Source organism: Hyposmocoma kahamanoa, unplaced genomic scaffold, assembly GCF_003589595.1.
Source record: "Hyposmocoma kahamanoa isolate Upper Pololo Valley unplaced genomic scaffold, ASM358959v1 103, whole genome shotgun sequence".
NCBI lineage: Eukaryota > Metazoa > Arthropoda > Insecta > Lepidoptera > Cosmopterigidae > Hyposmocoma > Hyposmocoma kahamanoa.
In genome coordinates, this window is record NW_020653344.1 from 1,539,470 (window position 1) to 1,557,479 (window position 18,010).

General features: G+C 35.3%; 1 protein-coding gene across 1 annotated transcript in view; it reads right to left on the reverse strand.

Annotated features, from left to right (window-relative positions):
- Positions 1-16,906, reverse strand: part of LOC113237999 — a 33,226-nt gene extending 16,320 nt beyond the window's left edge. The window contains exon 1 of the mRNA XM_026474718.1: positions 16,773-16,906. Within this exon, the coding sequence (XP_026330503.1) occupies positions 16,773-16,814 (42 nt within the window). The 5' untranslated portion in view covers positions 16,815-16,906. The remainder of the gene's footprint in view (positions 1-16,772) is intronic.
- Between the last annotated feature and the right edge of the window lie 1,104 nt (positions 16,907-18,010).

Below are 18,010 nucleotides of genomic sequence, written 5' to 3' on the forward strand. Positions count from 1 at the left end.
TAAAAAAAAAAAAAAAAAAAAAAAGAAGGAGACGAAGACAAAACAAGAATCCTAGTGAAGGTTTCAAGGTGTAAGATGCAAAACAACATTGCTGCCAGCAACAGTGCGAAACACACACCTTTTCACTTCACTATAGCGAAGAAAATGGACCATGAAAAAAAAACCAGTTGAATTATAACAAATAACTTCTAATAAACACAATTAGTTATCGTTGTCAATTTAATGTCAACAATAATAAGAGTAAATTGTACCAATAAATTTATATTACATACATTGACTTACAAATAAATGGACGACGGGTCTAATACAAAAAGCACGAAAAAAATGTCCCAAGTCAACCTATTTGAAATTTAAATTGTAATGTCATCGCAGTATCGCGCTGTCAGTCGAACAAATGAAGACTAAAGCGGAATTTGGCGCTCTGTATACGATTTTAGCGCCTTACAAGTGCGGACACTTTTTAGCGCGGACCCGACGTCCATATAATTGTAAGTCAATGATTACATACATAATATACGACAAATCGCGTAGTTGAAAGTGTCATTATGTTGTTTTTCATCGAAAGAAGGGTGCACCACAGCCATCGTCAAGTTCAAACTTTAAAAACCTTTTCCATGTTAGCGTGGAAAAAACGCTTTTGAGCGCAGATTTCTAATGAGAAAGAAAGACTTTCCGAGCTAGTGAGGTGAAAAAGATTTTTTTATCCACAAAACACATAAACCAAGGTAAGCGAACATACATAGTTATAACAAAAAGCGTCGAAAACCAAATTCCCTGCGGTCAGTATACGTCAAAACGTCTATTTTTAGTAGCAATAGAGCTCCTCGTGAAAGAGTTTGTCCAGGCAAATGCTACCTTACCTATTTCTGCTGCCTACTGCGTTCCAGTTTCGAAAGGTAAGGGTGCTGGTGAAATTATTATTATGTCTGACACCCAGTTTACCTAGTACGTTTGCTGTAGCAGTGCTAAAAGGCCATAGCTCAGCGTCGTTGTTTACTCGGGAGCAAACCGCTGATTTTTAGCTATAACCTAAAGAGTGCCGCGGTTCCGATAACCAACTAGCTGATGCCATTTCCATGTTTTATAATTTAAACGAAAGATGATATAAATATAACATAAATGTAATAAAATATAATATTTTTTAGATTTTATTTAACTATATTAATAATATAACTAAAATTACAAATTGAATTGTTTTGTGAATATTGTATAAAAGTAATAAATATGTAAATCATGTTGCTATTACACAATGTTATGTAGCCAGTTTTCGCCACCTAAAGTAAGCGCTGTAGAATACCCTTTTTTGAGTATCTAGAAGAAGTTTTTTTTACTTTACCTTTTCCTTGAAAGTGCATTTAGGTTTTAGAAGCCTTAACGTTGGTGGAATTTATCATATAAAAGTTATAATAATAATACGAACTACAGGAAACAAATTATGTATTTTTGAAATTTTATAACTCACGTATTGAAGCATAAAATGTTATCAACTAATTTCGTTCGTAGAAAATTTAAATTTTCACTAGAAAAGTTATCATTTTGCATATATGGCCTTATTACACCAAGGTGCGAAATGATTCGAAGGCGACCTCCTCAAATACCAGGTAAGCGTTCTCCCAACAACATCGCTGTTAAAAGAACGTGTTAAAAGATGATCAATAGAAAGGTCAAAGACTCAAAAACATAAACGAGAAAGCTACTGATGTATGGGGTCATAGCTCCCATATAACTTGATATCTCCTAAACGTGTGTCTGGCAATTGATGGAGCCCCAAATTTGATGCCATCACGTGTATTTTGTCCCTTCTCAATCTACGAAAAAACAGTCAGACATCGATCTTCATTAGATCGATTTACGGTCGACAATAAAATGGTGTCGTATATACTATTAGACGAAAATTGTGTACTTCATAGTAGTAGGGTGAGAACAGCGTGTATGCAGATGGAATGCATTTGAATTTCAAATCTGCGGGAAAAGTATAGTTTGTAATAGGCACAAGTACCTTATTTAAATTAAATTTTTAAACTTATAGTTTGTAAAACAAAAATAATATTTTAAAACAAGATGTAAATATTTTAAAACACTCGTGAAAACCTAAAACATGTTCCATTGAACAATTTTTCGAAATAGCGCTTTCGCCCTTTCTACAAAACACCGTTAGATCTGCCGGTTGTTTATATTCGTGTCTGGCGCGTAGCTAATGTGCAATATCGGCTACCTACAGTTGGCAGTAGCGGACTACGTCAAAGATGCGTTCGAGCTTCACCGAGTATATCGGTGCAGTACACCAGCAATGCTGCTCTCCTTGTCATACATAACCAATGGTCGGAAAAAGGGGTCCCACATAATAGATATGGCTATAAAGAGCGACATAGAGTTGTTAAAACCACCGCATATTAATTAATTACTTTTTTGGATTCCGGATTTCCGGAAATGTTTTTACCGCATCGTAGGACAAAACTACTCACCTAGGATGTCGAAGTTGGATTTTAAAGTACCTAATTGTAATGGGGCCATGTAAAAAATGCAGTAGAAAAGTTAGAAAGTCAGTCTTTTACCAAAGCAGAGAAAAAAAAGTATCATATTGACGAAACAGCAACAAGGCTGTCAGTTATCTACTGCATTATTTTACATGGCATCATTGGAATTACTTTAAAATTCAACTTCGACTTCCTAGGTCAGAAGTTTCACAAGTCTGCCCTAGGATGCAGTAAAACCATTTCCGAAAATCCGGAACTCGAAAAAATAATTAATTAATATTTGGTGGTTACAACAACCCTATGTCGCTGCTTGTAGCTATGTCTATACGTGAATCAACATATCGCTACCTTTCAAAAATAGTGGCCTAATCCAAAATTGATCCTTTTATTTATTAGGACCTGACATTTATTACGAAAATGACAAATATTATTGTGATTTAGATCCTAAGCTTTTTATTGGTTAAAATAATCACATGACAATATTGGGATGGTCTACGACTCGTCAACTTTGAACCGCAGCCGAGTCTCAGCTTGTCTAAGAGTTAGATGCTTTTGAGATAGGTCACTATTCTAGAAAGCCATCAAATGTGGAACATCTTTTTCCGACCACTGGTCATAACTAACACAATTGCATTTTGGTAACTTTCGAGATATTGGCACTTAAACTTTTTTATCTACACACATATCATAAACTCTCTACGATGTGTTCAAAAACCGCAAATTACGACCAGCATAAAGATAAACTGTTTTGTTAGAACAAATTTCTTATCTATGAAAATGTTATTATTGCTAATAACATCAACTTCGATTTTATTATTTACATTCAAATTTCGAACATCTCTGAAAAACAAAACAATTTCATTCGACCTCAATGCTAACATCAGTCGAGATGAAGTTTTATTCGAAATGAAATGTCAATACCACACAATTTTGATAAATTTCACACGTTACTTGATATCGAACGATATAATAGTTTGAGCCGATTCTAATTTATCTATGAATTTAAAAAAACTACGGTTGCGTGACATGCGTGAGAAAAGTTTTTAATTGCCGCCATATCGCCAGTCGCAAAATGCGATTCTTGAACACAACATAAAGAGCTTATAATATGTGTATAAATAAAGCAGTGTATGTAATTGTTCATAACTAGGCATTAAAACACTCGTGTGATGTTTTTGTGAAACCCACACCTATTTTAATGCCTTTCATTGTGTAACAGTCACAAAAATTACTATTTTTTCTTTGAAAAATGACAATTAAGCTAATATTGCTTAACAATAAAACTGAAACTAAATAGAATATAAATAAAAACATATGTACTTATAGATGATTGCAGTCGTCGATTACGTTACTTATGATAAGGAGGACGAAATAGTGATACTCTAAAAAACCCCACGGTAAGACCCAAGAAAAGTACAAGTACAAGTACACCATGATCGTCACAAGTGAAAATATGCAGATTTTTCTCAAACAAATGCGAAACACACAGGTGACAAATCATCCTAAAATTTTGCAGGTTATTAAAATAAACAAACTGTCACTTTAAAAACTGCAAATTTGAACGCGACGTTGATGATGTAAAAGATTGAATTCTCAGACCTTTGACACATTGTATTATTGTTAAATCCTTAATGACGGTCACTTGGGCTCTGGCAGCTGCTATATAGGCTTGGGCCAGTGTCAGTTACGAAATCTTAGGATGTGACCCATTGTAGTTGGCAGTGACGATTAATTTGTTTCATCATCATCAAAAAATATAGTGTATCTCGCATACAGTCAGATACAGTATCGTAAGCGGCCACTGCTAGACATCTCTTTCCACTACAAAGTTTTTCTGCGACCAGCAATTATGTTATTCAACAACGGTTTTCCTTGTTGCCTATATGGATTTTAAAAAACAAAACCCCCTTTTGAACAATTAAGGCGAATTTAAGCTAACTTAATTAAATTCCAAGAAGATTGGTTAGAGACGTAGTAAAAAAAATAAGATGCTAGGAACGAAATTTATTTGCGTAATAAAGTTCGCCGCGCTAACACCCTATTCTGCCGTGATGGGCCATTAAACAATTTTACGACGTAAATTTGTTTAGAACCTCAACCCTTAACCTTGGAGCCGTCGTTTTTGTGTGTTATTAGACGAATTTTTTTACAACGCCTAAAAATATACTTTGTTGTTATGCATTTTAAGAATTTTATCGTTATTCATCAAACAATTACAACTTTTTGCAAGTTTGGTGATGCAGGCACTGGTGACCATGCGCGATTATAGTGGGTATATGAGTTGTTTTCTTGTACGGGGAATTTATGTGAATGATTATGGTTTTGTCAGCGTTGATAACCAAGCCTACATCTTGAGCCCATTTTCAAATGTTACTGAAGTTATGCTGCATTGTTTTTTGCGTCTCTATTATGTCTTTACTATGATTTATCAGGCAAGTGTCATCAGCGAACTGGTGTACGGAATCATCCGAAAACATGTTGCACTTATCGTTGACGTATAACACGTACTCAGTAAGACCAAGAATTGAGCCTTGGCCAGTACCTCGAGGTATTTCATCGTTTTGACTATTTCCTAGGCGTACTATTGTGTGTCTATTTTCATGATAATTTCGAAACCATTCCAAAAGAGGACCCTGTATACCATTCTGTTCTAGCTTGTAAAATAGTCGTCTGTACCGTTAAGTATCAAATGCTTTACTGAAGTCGATAAAGCCAACGACCACCTCTTCGCGAGCGTTCATGTACCCGTTGACTTCATCAGTGAACTTAGACTGAAGTTGGGAGGTACTGGGGCCCCTTTGGAAGTTGTTGTTTTGTTTATTAAAAAAATATTAATTTCGTGTCCTAAATACCGTTCCACTATTTTGTCAATGCTAGAAAGTATTGTAATCGGTCTGTAAATGTTTACGTTATTATAAGGTCCTTTTTTATGAATAGGTCTGATAATGCCGGGTCTTTAAGTTGTCGGGATATGAGAACGTGGCTAAAAAACAGTTAATTAAATGAGTTATGACTTGTGTTATTTCCGATGTTATGCATTGCAAATCCCTAACCCTTATCTTATCTAGAGTTTTATTTTTATTTCAGTGTTTAATTATGGTAAATATGATATTGTTATTAGCTCGTGTCATTATCAATGATACGGTAGGTGTTCTTTAGTATGTATCAGGGAGTAAAGGTACATCGCAATCATTACATATCTTTTTCACGCTATTCTCGAAACCATAAGCAAACTTATTACACAGTGAGTTGAGATCTGAATTAAAATATTTACTAATTATCGTATCTCTTGAATTACACACCTTAATAATTTCCCATAACTTTCGGGAATCTAGTTATTAAACTTCACGTCGATTACTATTAAAATTATATATTTATATAGGCCATTTTTATATAGGCAACTGCCTCCGTGGCCGAACGGCTACCATGCCGGACTGCCACGCAGAGGTCCCAGGTTCGATTCCCGGGCCGGGAGAAATGTTTGTATGGCGTACATTTATTTCTCTCGTGAGTTTGGGTGTAATTTGTGGCTGTCTATGTGTGTGTCCATGGCACCTGCGACACAGGGTTTCCCTAGTGCGGGGTTATGTTGAGTGTGTGCGTTATTTATTATTTATTTATATAATTTTGGGATGAATATTGTGTGTCATTTAGTTTTATATGATGTGTATAATATATATATAATATTGTACCCCTTTTTATACTATTTTATTATTTGTTACAACCTTTGTTTTCCTCTTTTATCTTAAATCGTGTGGATCAAGCCTGCTGTATTCTCATTTCTCCAAGGCAAGATTTCAAAAGTATATTAAAAAGTCGCACCGCGGTAAGAAATCTGTAAGGGAGTCTGTTGGAAAAAGCTTTAAGTCCGTGCAATAAAAGCAAAAAAGACGTTTCGCGTTTTGAATGCGCTCGCAACCTCTGACCAGTTTAAGACGACAATCATTTACTTTGCTATTGTGTTCTATATCCTAGATCATCCCAGACCGTACCAGGGGACATTGAAGGGTCCTAGGGAGGTGGTAGAGGCCTCGGAAGCAATTAGTAGCTGAGGTGGTAGTACTTCAGTTCAGTATCAGAAGAGCACCTTGTGAAATAGTTCGTCCAGCGAAGTACTGCCACCTTAACTATTTCTGCCGCAAGGCAGTAATGTCAGCATTACTATATTCCGGTTTTAACGGATAATAGTGCTGGTGAAATTACAGGCACATGGGACTTGTTAACTCATGTCTCAGAGTGACGGGCGCAGTGGCAGTGCATCTCAAATCTTTGCGATTTAAAGCTCTAAGTGGCATTACAACTGTTATGGATAGGCGTGTAGCTTACCAACGGACGCACGACTTGTGCGTGACGTCACTGGATATTATAAAAATAAAAAAATAACAAAATTGGGGTGCGTTGATGCTGTTCAGGGAGTGCTACTGCATTTGAAAAAAAAACTGACTTATCTGTATAAAGTACACTAAATAATATGTATTTTTCTTATTATGATTTTTTGTTTTAAGTTAATATAAAAAATACGTGTTTTCTATTATTTTTGTGGTGGTGAGCGTTGAATTTTTTTTATCTTGCCTAAGTGGGCGCCGAGCCAAAAAATTTGGGAACCTATGTCTTAGATAATACTTAACAGAGCTCCTTGTGAAAGAGTTCGTTCGGGGGTAGTAGTACCACCTTACCTTTTTTCTGCCGCCAAATAGTAATTTGAGCATTGTTGCTTTCCGGTTTTAAAGGGTAAGGGTGATGCATACTGATGAAATTATAACCACATGGGATTTATGAATGTATGTCTCAGAAAAAAAATACTTTCATTTCCCATGTGTAACAATCGCGAAAACCTATGAACTCGACAAGTTTTTTTATGATAAAATAAGTTTACACTTAACTATAACTGAGTTGACGATGGCGCATGCACACTTAAATAATGCCTATTCAAAGTTGATAGCAATCCAAAAGATCATTTCCAAATTAAAATTTCAAATTTTAAATTTTAAAATTCTACTATCGAAAAATACTACTTTATGTACAGTTTCATCGCACTAAAAACCTTTTGTAAATATTAAAGTAAATAAGATTTATTTCACTCCAGGCGGGCGGACCAGTAAGGCGTTTTGCAATTTAATAAATAAATAAATATCGTTTATATATTATCTTCTTCCACAAACAGTACTAAACTTGGTATTTACTAAAAAAAGTTACAGAACAGAATAGATTTGTGGAAGCTGGAGCCTAAACTTGTGATGGTGTGACCTCCTTACACCGTCGTCCCACCGTTTTGTATCGCCTCTGTCCATTAGTGCCGTATCGTTTTTCTTCTTCTACTCACATATAAATTTAAAATTTTGAAATGTTCAATTTTCCTTCGCATTCTGATTTTATTTCTTTCGTCGGTGACTCCCCGCTTAACCGCGATAGCGGATACTACTAAATCAAATTGTCTAATTTTTTTTATTCTTTTCAAGTTTAATCATAATACAATCAATGTAAATCATGTGTCGACCATAATAAGCGAATAACAGTCTATCTGAAATTCAACATGATACAACCCGATAAGGGTTTTTTCTTTACTTTACCTTTTATTTCACGTTAAATAAATTTGTGGACCGAAAGTTTCCTGTTTTACTGCCGTGATATTGGTCACGGTTGTTTGGGTTACAACCCTTTCAAACTAAATCAAAAGATTTGTATTTTAGGTATCCAGGCCTCCCAAGTCAGATTATAATTTTATAACTTCATTATGTTCTTAAATACTAAGTGCTAAGAGCCTATTATAAAGAAGATACGCGCGTGTGAGTGTGTGTGCGTACGTGTGTTGCATCAGAATTTGCTAACGATATTTTTCAAACACATCGAGATGAATCCTTTTTTTGGCAATTTAAATATTTTTAACCCGTGTAATTTCAATTTCATAATGAAATCTGCCAAATCAAGACCCTCTATATTATTTTCTAAATCGTGTCCATTGAATGTTATGGAGTTTGTCTTTAGTTAGAGCGATGCCACACGATGCCATATGGTCTCAACGCAGCGAGTGCCACACGAGGAATGGTGTAGAGCGTGGTGGTAGAGCGATGCCACGCTATGATTTCAGAATAATAAGTTGCTTGCGGATGCGCGCCGTTTCAACGCACCGTGTGGTATGTCGTTCTGATTTATATGTAGCCCAACGCAGAGTCACAACGCAACTTCGTCGCAACACCGACGCAACGCATCGTGTGGCATAGCTCTTACGCACCGCAGCACCCCTCCACGATACGTCTCCTGGCCCCTTGGCAACCTTTCCTCCTTATATCCTTTATCTTATCTTTACAAAGTCGCAACGCCAATGCAACGCATCGTGTGGCAACACTCATCATATCCAAAATAGTACCAAACTTCGCAAACGCATTTAATCGCGTTGCTGTTGATATCGTTTATATCTATGCAAAAATCAATAAGCAAAAATGTAGCACGCTTTCCCACACGAAAATTAAATAATTACGTGATATTGTTCCTTGGTTACGACGTCATCTTTCCCTCGAGATTCGAAACTTTTACCGATCAAAATTTACGAATGCTAATAAAATATTTTCACCTGTAGGTCGTCGAAACTTCTGAAGTCAATGTTTCTATTTTGCGAAAGAGATTTTTCATAAACTCATTTACACTTTCATTCGAGTTTTAAAAAAAGGCGAATTGAAAAAGTTTCTTGAAATTTAATTCGACTTCGTTTTGGCTTGTTGATGAGTATACTATTAATTTTGCTTACTTTCAAGCTCTTAAGCTATCGTTGGGTTATTCTAAGCATAGCAATTTACAGGATTATATACATTCAGTAAAATAGTTTAGAAAGTGAATGATGAATAATTATGCAATCTGGACCAAAATGTATTAACATAATCCTGTTTAGGACTTAGAAAGACCGTAAATTTTAATGTCCTACGCACTGATGGCTGTATATTTATAATAAATAGTCATCACTAGTAACAGATTTGTTTTATATACATACATTTATGTTGTACTAACATTTATTTTTGACACTTTAAATTATTACCCCAAAGCGCTATCCACGCACTAATCTTCTTTGAATAAACTTTGCCGACTTTGTTTAGGAATCTGTAATTATTAACCACAATCATTGAATAACCATGAAAGTTTAAAATCCATAATAGAATTTATAAAAAAATAATTTGATTTTGTAGACAATCTCTCAACTGGGGTTGTGTTGGGCTGCACGTTCGTTGGTGTGACGTGAAAAGGTCACGTCGATCTATCTCTTTCATTACACAACAACCCGTATTTCTATCATGGTACATCCGTTGGCTTGACGTGAAACGTTCACGTTGATCTACCTCTTTCATGGTGTTCGGCTCCGTATTTCTATCATGGTACGACTATTGTTGGTTTGACGTAGAAATTCACGATTATCTATCTCTTTCATTCTATTACGGTTCCTATTTCTACTACAGTGCATTTCCTAATTTTTTTGAAATTAACCTAGCTAACAGGACTATCGAGTTTGGCGACTATGATCATTGTGTTCGGAAGAATAATACCCAATTAAAATGATATAAAGAGAGTAATCCGTTTCCGAAGAAGGTTAATGAAGATATGTATTGCCATTACAGCGTACGCTTTAACCGACGTAGATGAATTTAATAATTTCCTGCGTTTGTTTGTTCACAAAAACAAAAACACACGTATATCGCCCTCTCGATGAAATACGACATAATCCAGACAATAAAGTATAAAACATTACATTGGGCTTTCAAAATAAGCCTAGGCGAAGTAGCGCGTAGGCTGTATCTACTGAAGATTCCATGTTTATTTTTCAGTTCAGTCTCTGTCTACATCAGCCTAAATCTATAAGACATTGTTTTTTAATTTTTAAATCAAGATATTTATTTTTATGATAATTATCAATGCTAATTCATAGTATTTTCTCTTTAATTTTGGCTAAAAATGACAGTGACAAAACTATATAAACGTGAAAGAAAATCATTGGAAAAAGGATTTGGTTAGTGACTTTTTTTGAGATTCACATGTATTAGGTACGTCTGGATCTCATTACCTGATACAAACACACGACACGACTTTGCTAACGGTAGTCTGTTGTTGAATATTTATCAAGATAATTTTATTATGATAATTATCATTTATAACTAACCCGTAAATCCATTTGCAATTTTATTACTCTCCTATATAAGAATAAATAATATCGACGAATTTCGTTCGTAGAATTTTTAAACCTGTATCTTGAAAAATTATTTTTTTCTCTCGCTGTACCTAAATCGAGTACAATGTTTTCGTAGACGCAGAAATGAAACTCCAGTGACTGTTACTAATTATATTATAGATCTTTTTTCCACTATAAATCCAAACATTACAAAACCACGTCCTGTCTCGACAAATTGTTGTTCACAATATATATGTTTATACGATGATGACGATATCGATTTATTTCTTATTTGGATGAAACTAATTCTTAATGACGCCAAGTAAATTTTCTAACAAAATAAAATAAATCAATGTCACGATTCGCTAACACAAGTTTAAAGAAAGACTCCGTGTCCGAGTTGTAGGTACGTGACACTCCGCGTTACATGAGCAGTGTGAGATCAAATTATGAAATTATAAACGTGCCTATACAGGATTATTTTTTAAATACTAACAACCACACAAGACTATATCACTAACATCATAAACAATAACTTTTGTTCCATGACTTTTAACAAAACCTAATAAATTTACCAAAAATAAACGTTTTAGTTTATGTTGTACTGTCTGACACTTTTTAGATCTGTAATTGGTAGAATAAGTTCAAATGTGCAAGCGCCCTCCTCGACGACCCCTACACCCACTATATAATAGTACCGCGAAGAGTTAGCAATGTTTAGACTATTTGAGAGACGTATTTAAATGTTTATATTTTTGTACGAAAGTCAAATGTCAATTATTAAAATCCTTGGAACAAATATTGTTGTTTATGATGTTAGTAATACAGTCGTGCAAGGTTGCTAGTATTTTTCAAATAAACCTGTATGTACATATTAGAATTATTAATAGGGTATTGCATAGTTTCTCAATAGCACGCTGCGTGTGCTGTCGCAAATGTAGAAAAATTTAATATTTAACCATAATTAATCCCCCAAATTAGTATTCTAAAATGCTTCTAGAGACCCCAAAAAAACTTTGCAATAACTCGGGTGCACTTCTGCGTGTCGCAGCCATAAAGGGATTATCTTGTGGGGCGAAATAATTGTAATAGCCAATCGATATTGGCCGCGGCATTTACGGGTCATAAAAAATGTTCTATCTGCCATTTAATAGTGACCTGTGTTATATTATGATAAGTGGGACAAAGTTTTCACTCTTCCAAGGCTTATCAACCATCCTTAGACGAGCTGTATCATGCATAGAAATACATAGGAAATTTTACATAATTATTCATGACTTATTTCATATAGTTCATATTATTTTAGTCACGTCTATGTGATAAAAGAACATTTGACATAATAAGGTCACATAATATATGATCATATGTATCATGTGATGTGATCATACATATTTATTATACCAAAGGTGCAAGTTTACATAGCAACGCGTCTACCATACTACATACAAAAAATGAAATTATTTTTTTGGGATCTAAATAGTACATCCTTAGAAATCTCTCCATAATGCATTTCTACGAAATAAATTATCGGGAATCTATTGTCACGTCTACGCACAGACTCCTTGTTCTGCCCTTTCTAAGACGTATTTTGCGAAGTCTGCACAAACATAGATCTTTCAAGAAAGGAAGGATTTCTTATTACCGCTAAGCTCAATTTACATTGCCGCGGAACGGAATGAGAGCGAGTTTTTATAACGGGATTGTACATAACATAATGAATTTTATACCAATGTAAGTAAAAATGGTGTTTGTTACGTACAAATTAAATACGATACGGCAGCGATGGGAATTTCTGAAACTGCGCGAGAATTCTCCGGAAGACGCGCGACCTGGTTTTTGACTTGTATCAGTTTGTACGTTACACAATTGATATAAAGATTGATATTACAAAAATTTTCTCCCAATACATTCCGCGGCAATGTCAATTGAGCCCTACGCTTATTATGCTTTTGTAGGCAGGCAGGGTGGAGGTGGCTAGTGCAGTGAGGATTTCATCGCTGCGCTAGGTTCCTTCGCGTTTGGATACCACTTTCCACTTAACATCAGGTGGAGTGGAGTCATTTATGTAATATATATATATATATATTTCTTTATTTCGGACTTAAATTATCCATAGTATGTTAATAACAGCAAAAACTTAAAGTAAGGTTAGTACAAACAAAATGAAAATTCTAAAACCACAACTACAGCTCCCATTGGGCCACACCTTTTGTTTGACTCATCCAATATTCTGCAATTGGACAGTCAAACCTCCAAGCGATAGCGTTCAGAATGCTGTTGGTACATTTGCCTGTCATGTATAAAAAAAAAAAAAAAAAAAAAGGCAGTTTAGGTTAGGTAACGCAGCAAAACTGATTCACAGGCTGCTGTCCATTGCCTGGTGCTTCCTTTGCCACTTAAGGGAAAAATTAGACGCTAGTAAAAACGCTGCAGTGGCGCGTTCGTGGCGCTGGAGCTGCGCTTCTAAATATTGTATGATAAACAGTAGTGACTCGACTGCTACGTTTGATTTGAAGGCACTCTAAGATCACAACACAGGAAAGATCAACATAGTAGAACAGCAGCAGCAGTAGGTAGAGTTCCTTGTTCAAGAGTTCGTCCAGGGAAGTACTTCCACCTTACCTATTTCTACCGCCAACCAACAATGTGATGAGCATTAATTCGTTTCAGTTTTGAAAGGTAAGGGTGCTGGTGAAATTACAAGCACACGGGACTTCTTAACTTATCTGAGACATAAGCCCTCAGGCCTTTGCGATTTAAAGTTCTTAAGCGGCACTGCAACTGTTATGGACAGGCGTGTCGCTTACCATCAGGCGCATGACTTGTTCGTTCCGTCACTTGGTATCATAAAAAGACAAAAGATTTACGCCGATATACCGTCGGTGTTTTGTAGAAAGGACGAAAGCGCCTTTTCGTAAAATTTTTCAAGGAAGAATGTTTTAGGTTTTAACGACTGTTTTAAAATATGAAAGTGCCGTTTCAAAATTCAATTTTGGTATCAATTAAGTTTAAGTGTTAAAATTGAATTTAAAACAGGACGTAAATATTTTAAATCAGTCGTGAAAAACAAAAACCAGTTGCTTTCTAAAAACACCGACGACATGTGTGTGAATGTGTATGTAAACTTTCCAGACACAAAACTCTTCTTTCTGTCAAAGAAAGTAATAGAAACGATAGTATACGAATTGAAGCTACGCTCAAGACTTTCCTTTATCTCAGAAGAAGTCATCTGGAAACTTCGCGTCCGTTGAATTGAATTGACATCGTTACAGACACTTAAATCCCTCTTCGCAAAGTCGATATCTACTTCTAATCTTTTGCACATTGAAAGATACTGGAAACTACTTGTTATGTATGCCAAGTTTTCCGTATAGTTCTTGGATAAAATTAAGATCACCACTTATAGCTTACTTATGCTGGGTGGGGGCATGGTTCTTCGTCTAGGAAGTGTATTTATGATTGTTACCATAAAACAGCAGTGCTTTGTTCCGGATATCCAGATTCTACAAACGAAGTTTTACACTTAAATAGGAGAGTTATAAAATTTCACATTCGTCGCCTTGGATGAACATGGTATCAATTCAAAAATTTGGGACCCTAAAAAACTCGAAATCTTTCTAATGAAAAAGGTCTTATAACGATCGGACGTGAAATGGCGCGGGAGGAAGAGTAGTATCCCTTAACTTTTTGCACGTTTTGGCCTCAAACATTGAGCAACAAAGTCGTATTCAGTATAGAGTATTTTTTTGAGATACTACTATGTTCCTCAAAGTTTTATCGTAATGAATATTATTCTTTCTTTCTTTAAAAGTATTAAGCATGAATAGTTTAGTTAAAGTACTGAATCACAAATCGTCGCCTTACTTTCTCAAACTCGTATCTTAAAGCACAAAGTTACTGAAATGCAAAAAATAGATTGTATAAAACATACAAATTTTGCAGGCTGATTTCACAACACATTTCCTTTATCTTCACACGCTGGCTTTTACCTATTCTTAAAGCAATGCATCCAAATTAATAGACTCGATAAGAAATTTAAAATAAATATAAAGTTTTGCCCTATCCTGAATAATCATAGCAGCGGAAATAATGCTAGAAGAAACTTTAAAATTTCTCTCCTGAAAAATCTGTGTATTTCAAATAATACCCTGTTCATAGGGACCAACGATATACATAGTTTCACGTAGGTAGTTCGTATAATTTTTATCACTTTAATGTGATAAAAATAATACAGTCCCTGGAGGAACTCTTACTTATGGAGCTCTACTGCTACAAAACGACAAAGTAAGACGAGTAAAACCACATGGAAACGTAAATCTCAATGTCGGAGAATGTTTAGAAGTCTTCGAAGAGAAGTAAAATTCCCAATTCAGATCAGCTATAAGCGTAAAAAGATTCTCTATTTAAAAGTTCTTATATTTAACACAAGATGAACTCGAATTTGTAGTCGGAACACGCAGTAATTTTACAAAATCTGCAACCCCAATCTGTGGGAACTGCGCTACGGCCAATTTGAAAAACATAACGTAGTGTCATGGCAGCGACCACATACGCCCGGTTTATGACGCGAAAAATTAAAGTGCCCCATAATGCTTTATAGAGGAAAGACCCAAGATACTTTGTGAATACAGAGATTTGAGCTATAAGTACTGTAGAGATCGTATATTGGTCTTCATCTTCTGGCTCTTGTGGCAGATGAATGAATAAATGAAATCATGACTGTAACCGCAGGTCTAATTATAACATTTTTTTTAAATCTTCATTTATTTAGGATATTTTACACAACGTAAACTATAGCTTACACGTCTGGGTGGTGCTGCCGCAGAGCCGATTTAGCAAATAGCAACAGTCTTTTTGCCTGTTTCGTATTGGGGTAACCCAGTATACAATTTAAAACACCAGGGATGTTCGGTTAATTAACAATGTCCCTAAACAACGCAACCCTTTGTTGCTCGTACCGGATACATTCAGTAACAAGTAATATGCATCTTCCACCACTCCGCATAACTGGCAATTTGGAGAATTGGTTTGGAATTAGTTGTCATCCTTGGCGCGATGACAACTCTTTTCCTTCCATAGTCGCATTCTGCAATGAAAAGGTAAACAAGGAGGCTGACACTGCATTGTGCGGTACCATAACGTTTTTGACGCATTCATTCACTATAATATACCAACTACCTTGTATTCAATTGACAAGCCTGTCAAGAGGCTTACAGATGACTCGGAATTAGTAAATGCGTAGCTGCAGAATCTTGAACACCTGCGTAAAGTTGCCTGCTTATCGGTTTTCTACAGAATATATCCACTGAGAGAGTATGATTGGAATTACACAATTTAATTTCTACTTTTTGTTTGTTAAAAATACTCATAAGTTTATTTTCAATATTATATTTTTTCTGTACTTACTTTATTAAATATCGTATTTTTTTTATTACTTCTTATGATATTAAGTGACGGGACGAACAAGTCGTGCACCTGTTGGTTAGCGACAAACCTATCCATAACAGTTGCAGTGCCACTCAGAGCTTTGAAACACTGTCACCCAGAGACATAAGTTGATAAGTCTCATGTGTTTGTAATTTCACCACCTTTCAAAACCAGAACGCAGTAATGCTCAATGCTCAAACATAGTTATAAACATTATACAACATTTATAATTTCATTATCGTATTGTAAACTTTATAATTTAGACTTTACGTCCATTCTACATTAAAGTGTCATTTATTATATGATATCAAATGACTAGAGTAACAAATCGTGGGCTTGGGGGTAAGCGACACACCTGTCCATAACAGGCTATAGTGGTACTCAATGAAATTATTGTAAAGACCTGAGGTGCACCGCCACTGTGCCCGTCATCCTGAGTAATAAAATTGAGAAGTCCCATGTGTATGCAGTTTCACCAGCATCTTTGAAAGCCTGGAACGCAACTTGGCGGCAAAAATAGGTAAGATTCACAAGCACTCTGTGGTTCAGGTTGTACTCGGGGCGGGTATTGAACTCAGGATTACCCATATTAAAGACAAGTATTTTGCCAACAGGCTATTAGAGAGCTTTGCAAACATCTATTTAAGATGTTGGTGAAATAATATTCATTAGAAATTATTATCACTTTTAGAAATTACATAAAATAACAGTCTTACCATGGTCCATAACAGAAAATACGGCACCACTTTCTCGATCATATTTGCTGCGTTCCTGTGCCTAATATTACTGTAGATTTAACACAATTTTATTCAAAATTATCACGAAATATTTTGTGCACAAAACGGGATGTCTAAAACGTCTTTTCGTGACATGCTTAGAGGATGGAAAAGTCTAAGGTGACATGCTATGTATTTTATTGTACTCTTTGGTGACATTATCTAGACGCTAACCGCGAAAACTACAAAAAAAAAATTCGTCTTTGATGATAACCGTAACTTTGAAGAGATGGGAAAAAAGCTTAGAGGATAGAAAAGAAATAAGTCTAAGGAAGGAAGCAAATATTTAATGATCTTAGGCATTGATATCATTTGATCGTTTTCATACTAAGGTACCACGGTGAGGTAAGGTAAGGTACCATTTATTTGGGTAAACAAAAATTCCAGCATACAACCTCTTCATATATTAATATATTTCGCTCTTTGATTTTGATCCTTGTTTTGAAGGGAAAGAAGACAAGCGCCTGTATAATTCATTTAATGTGTCTTTACCTTATTTTTCGTCCATCCTCTAAGGTCTTTAGGGATAAGCCAAGAGAAATAAGAAAGTTATTTGAATCCATCTTAGATTATGGAAGCACCTCTAAGTATTTGAAGCTTTATTTTTTTCCATCCTCTAAGTTTTGAAGCCTAAATTATTTTTTTATTTTTTACTGACAGTGGCTAAAAAGCCACCTTTTTAAGAAATTACAAAAAAGTAAGAAACTGAACATTTAATCTATCTTAAACTAAAAATAACAAGTTTAATAAGTGGAAGACTGTAGTCTCTGCCTACCCCGATGCGAAAAGGGCGTAAAATTCCATGCTCTAAAGTGAAATGTGTGTATGTACGGAAATTAAAAACTTGTTTCATTCTGACGTGGTACGTCAGAATATAGCATTTAGAAATGCTTTCTCTTCTTTTTTTTCCCTTCCCGCTTTTTTACATATTTACCTGGTTTGTTCTTCCACCTTGCACATCGTAAAATTAGATTACTCAAAAAAATGGTCATCCAACCTCCCGCGCCCTACTGAACTACCCAACGACTAAGGCGCCAAATTAAAGAATATGTGAAAAAAAGTACTTAGTTATCCAAGAACTCAAAAGTTGAAACGGTTTAGATGTTTGTAGCAAGCAATGTATAATGCTTATTTATTTATTTATTTATTCATTCATGGAAAACCAATAGCTTCTTACA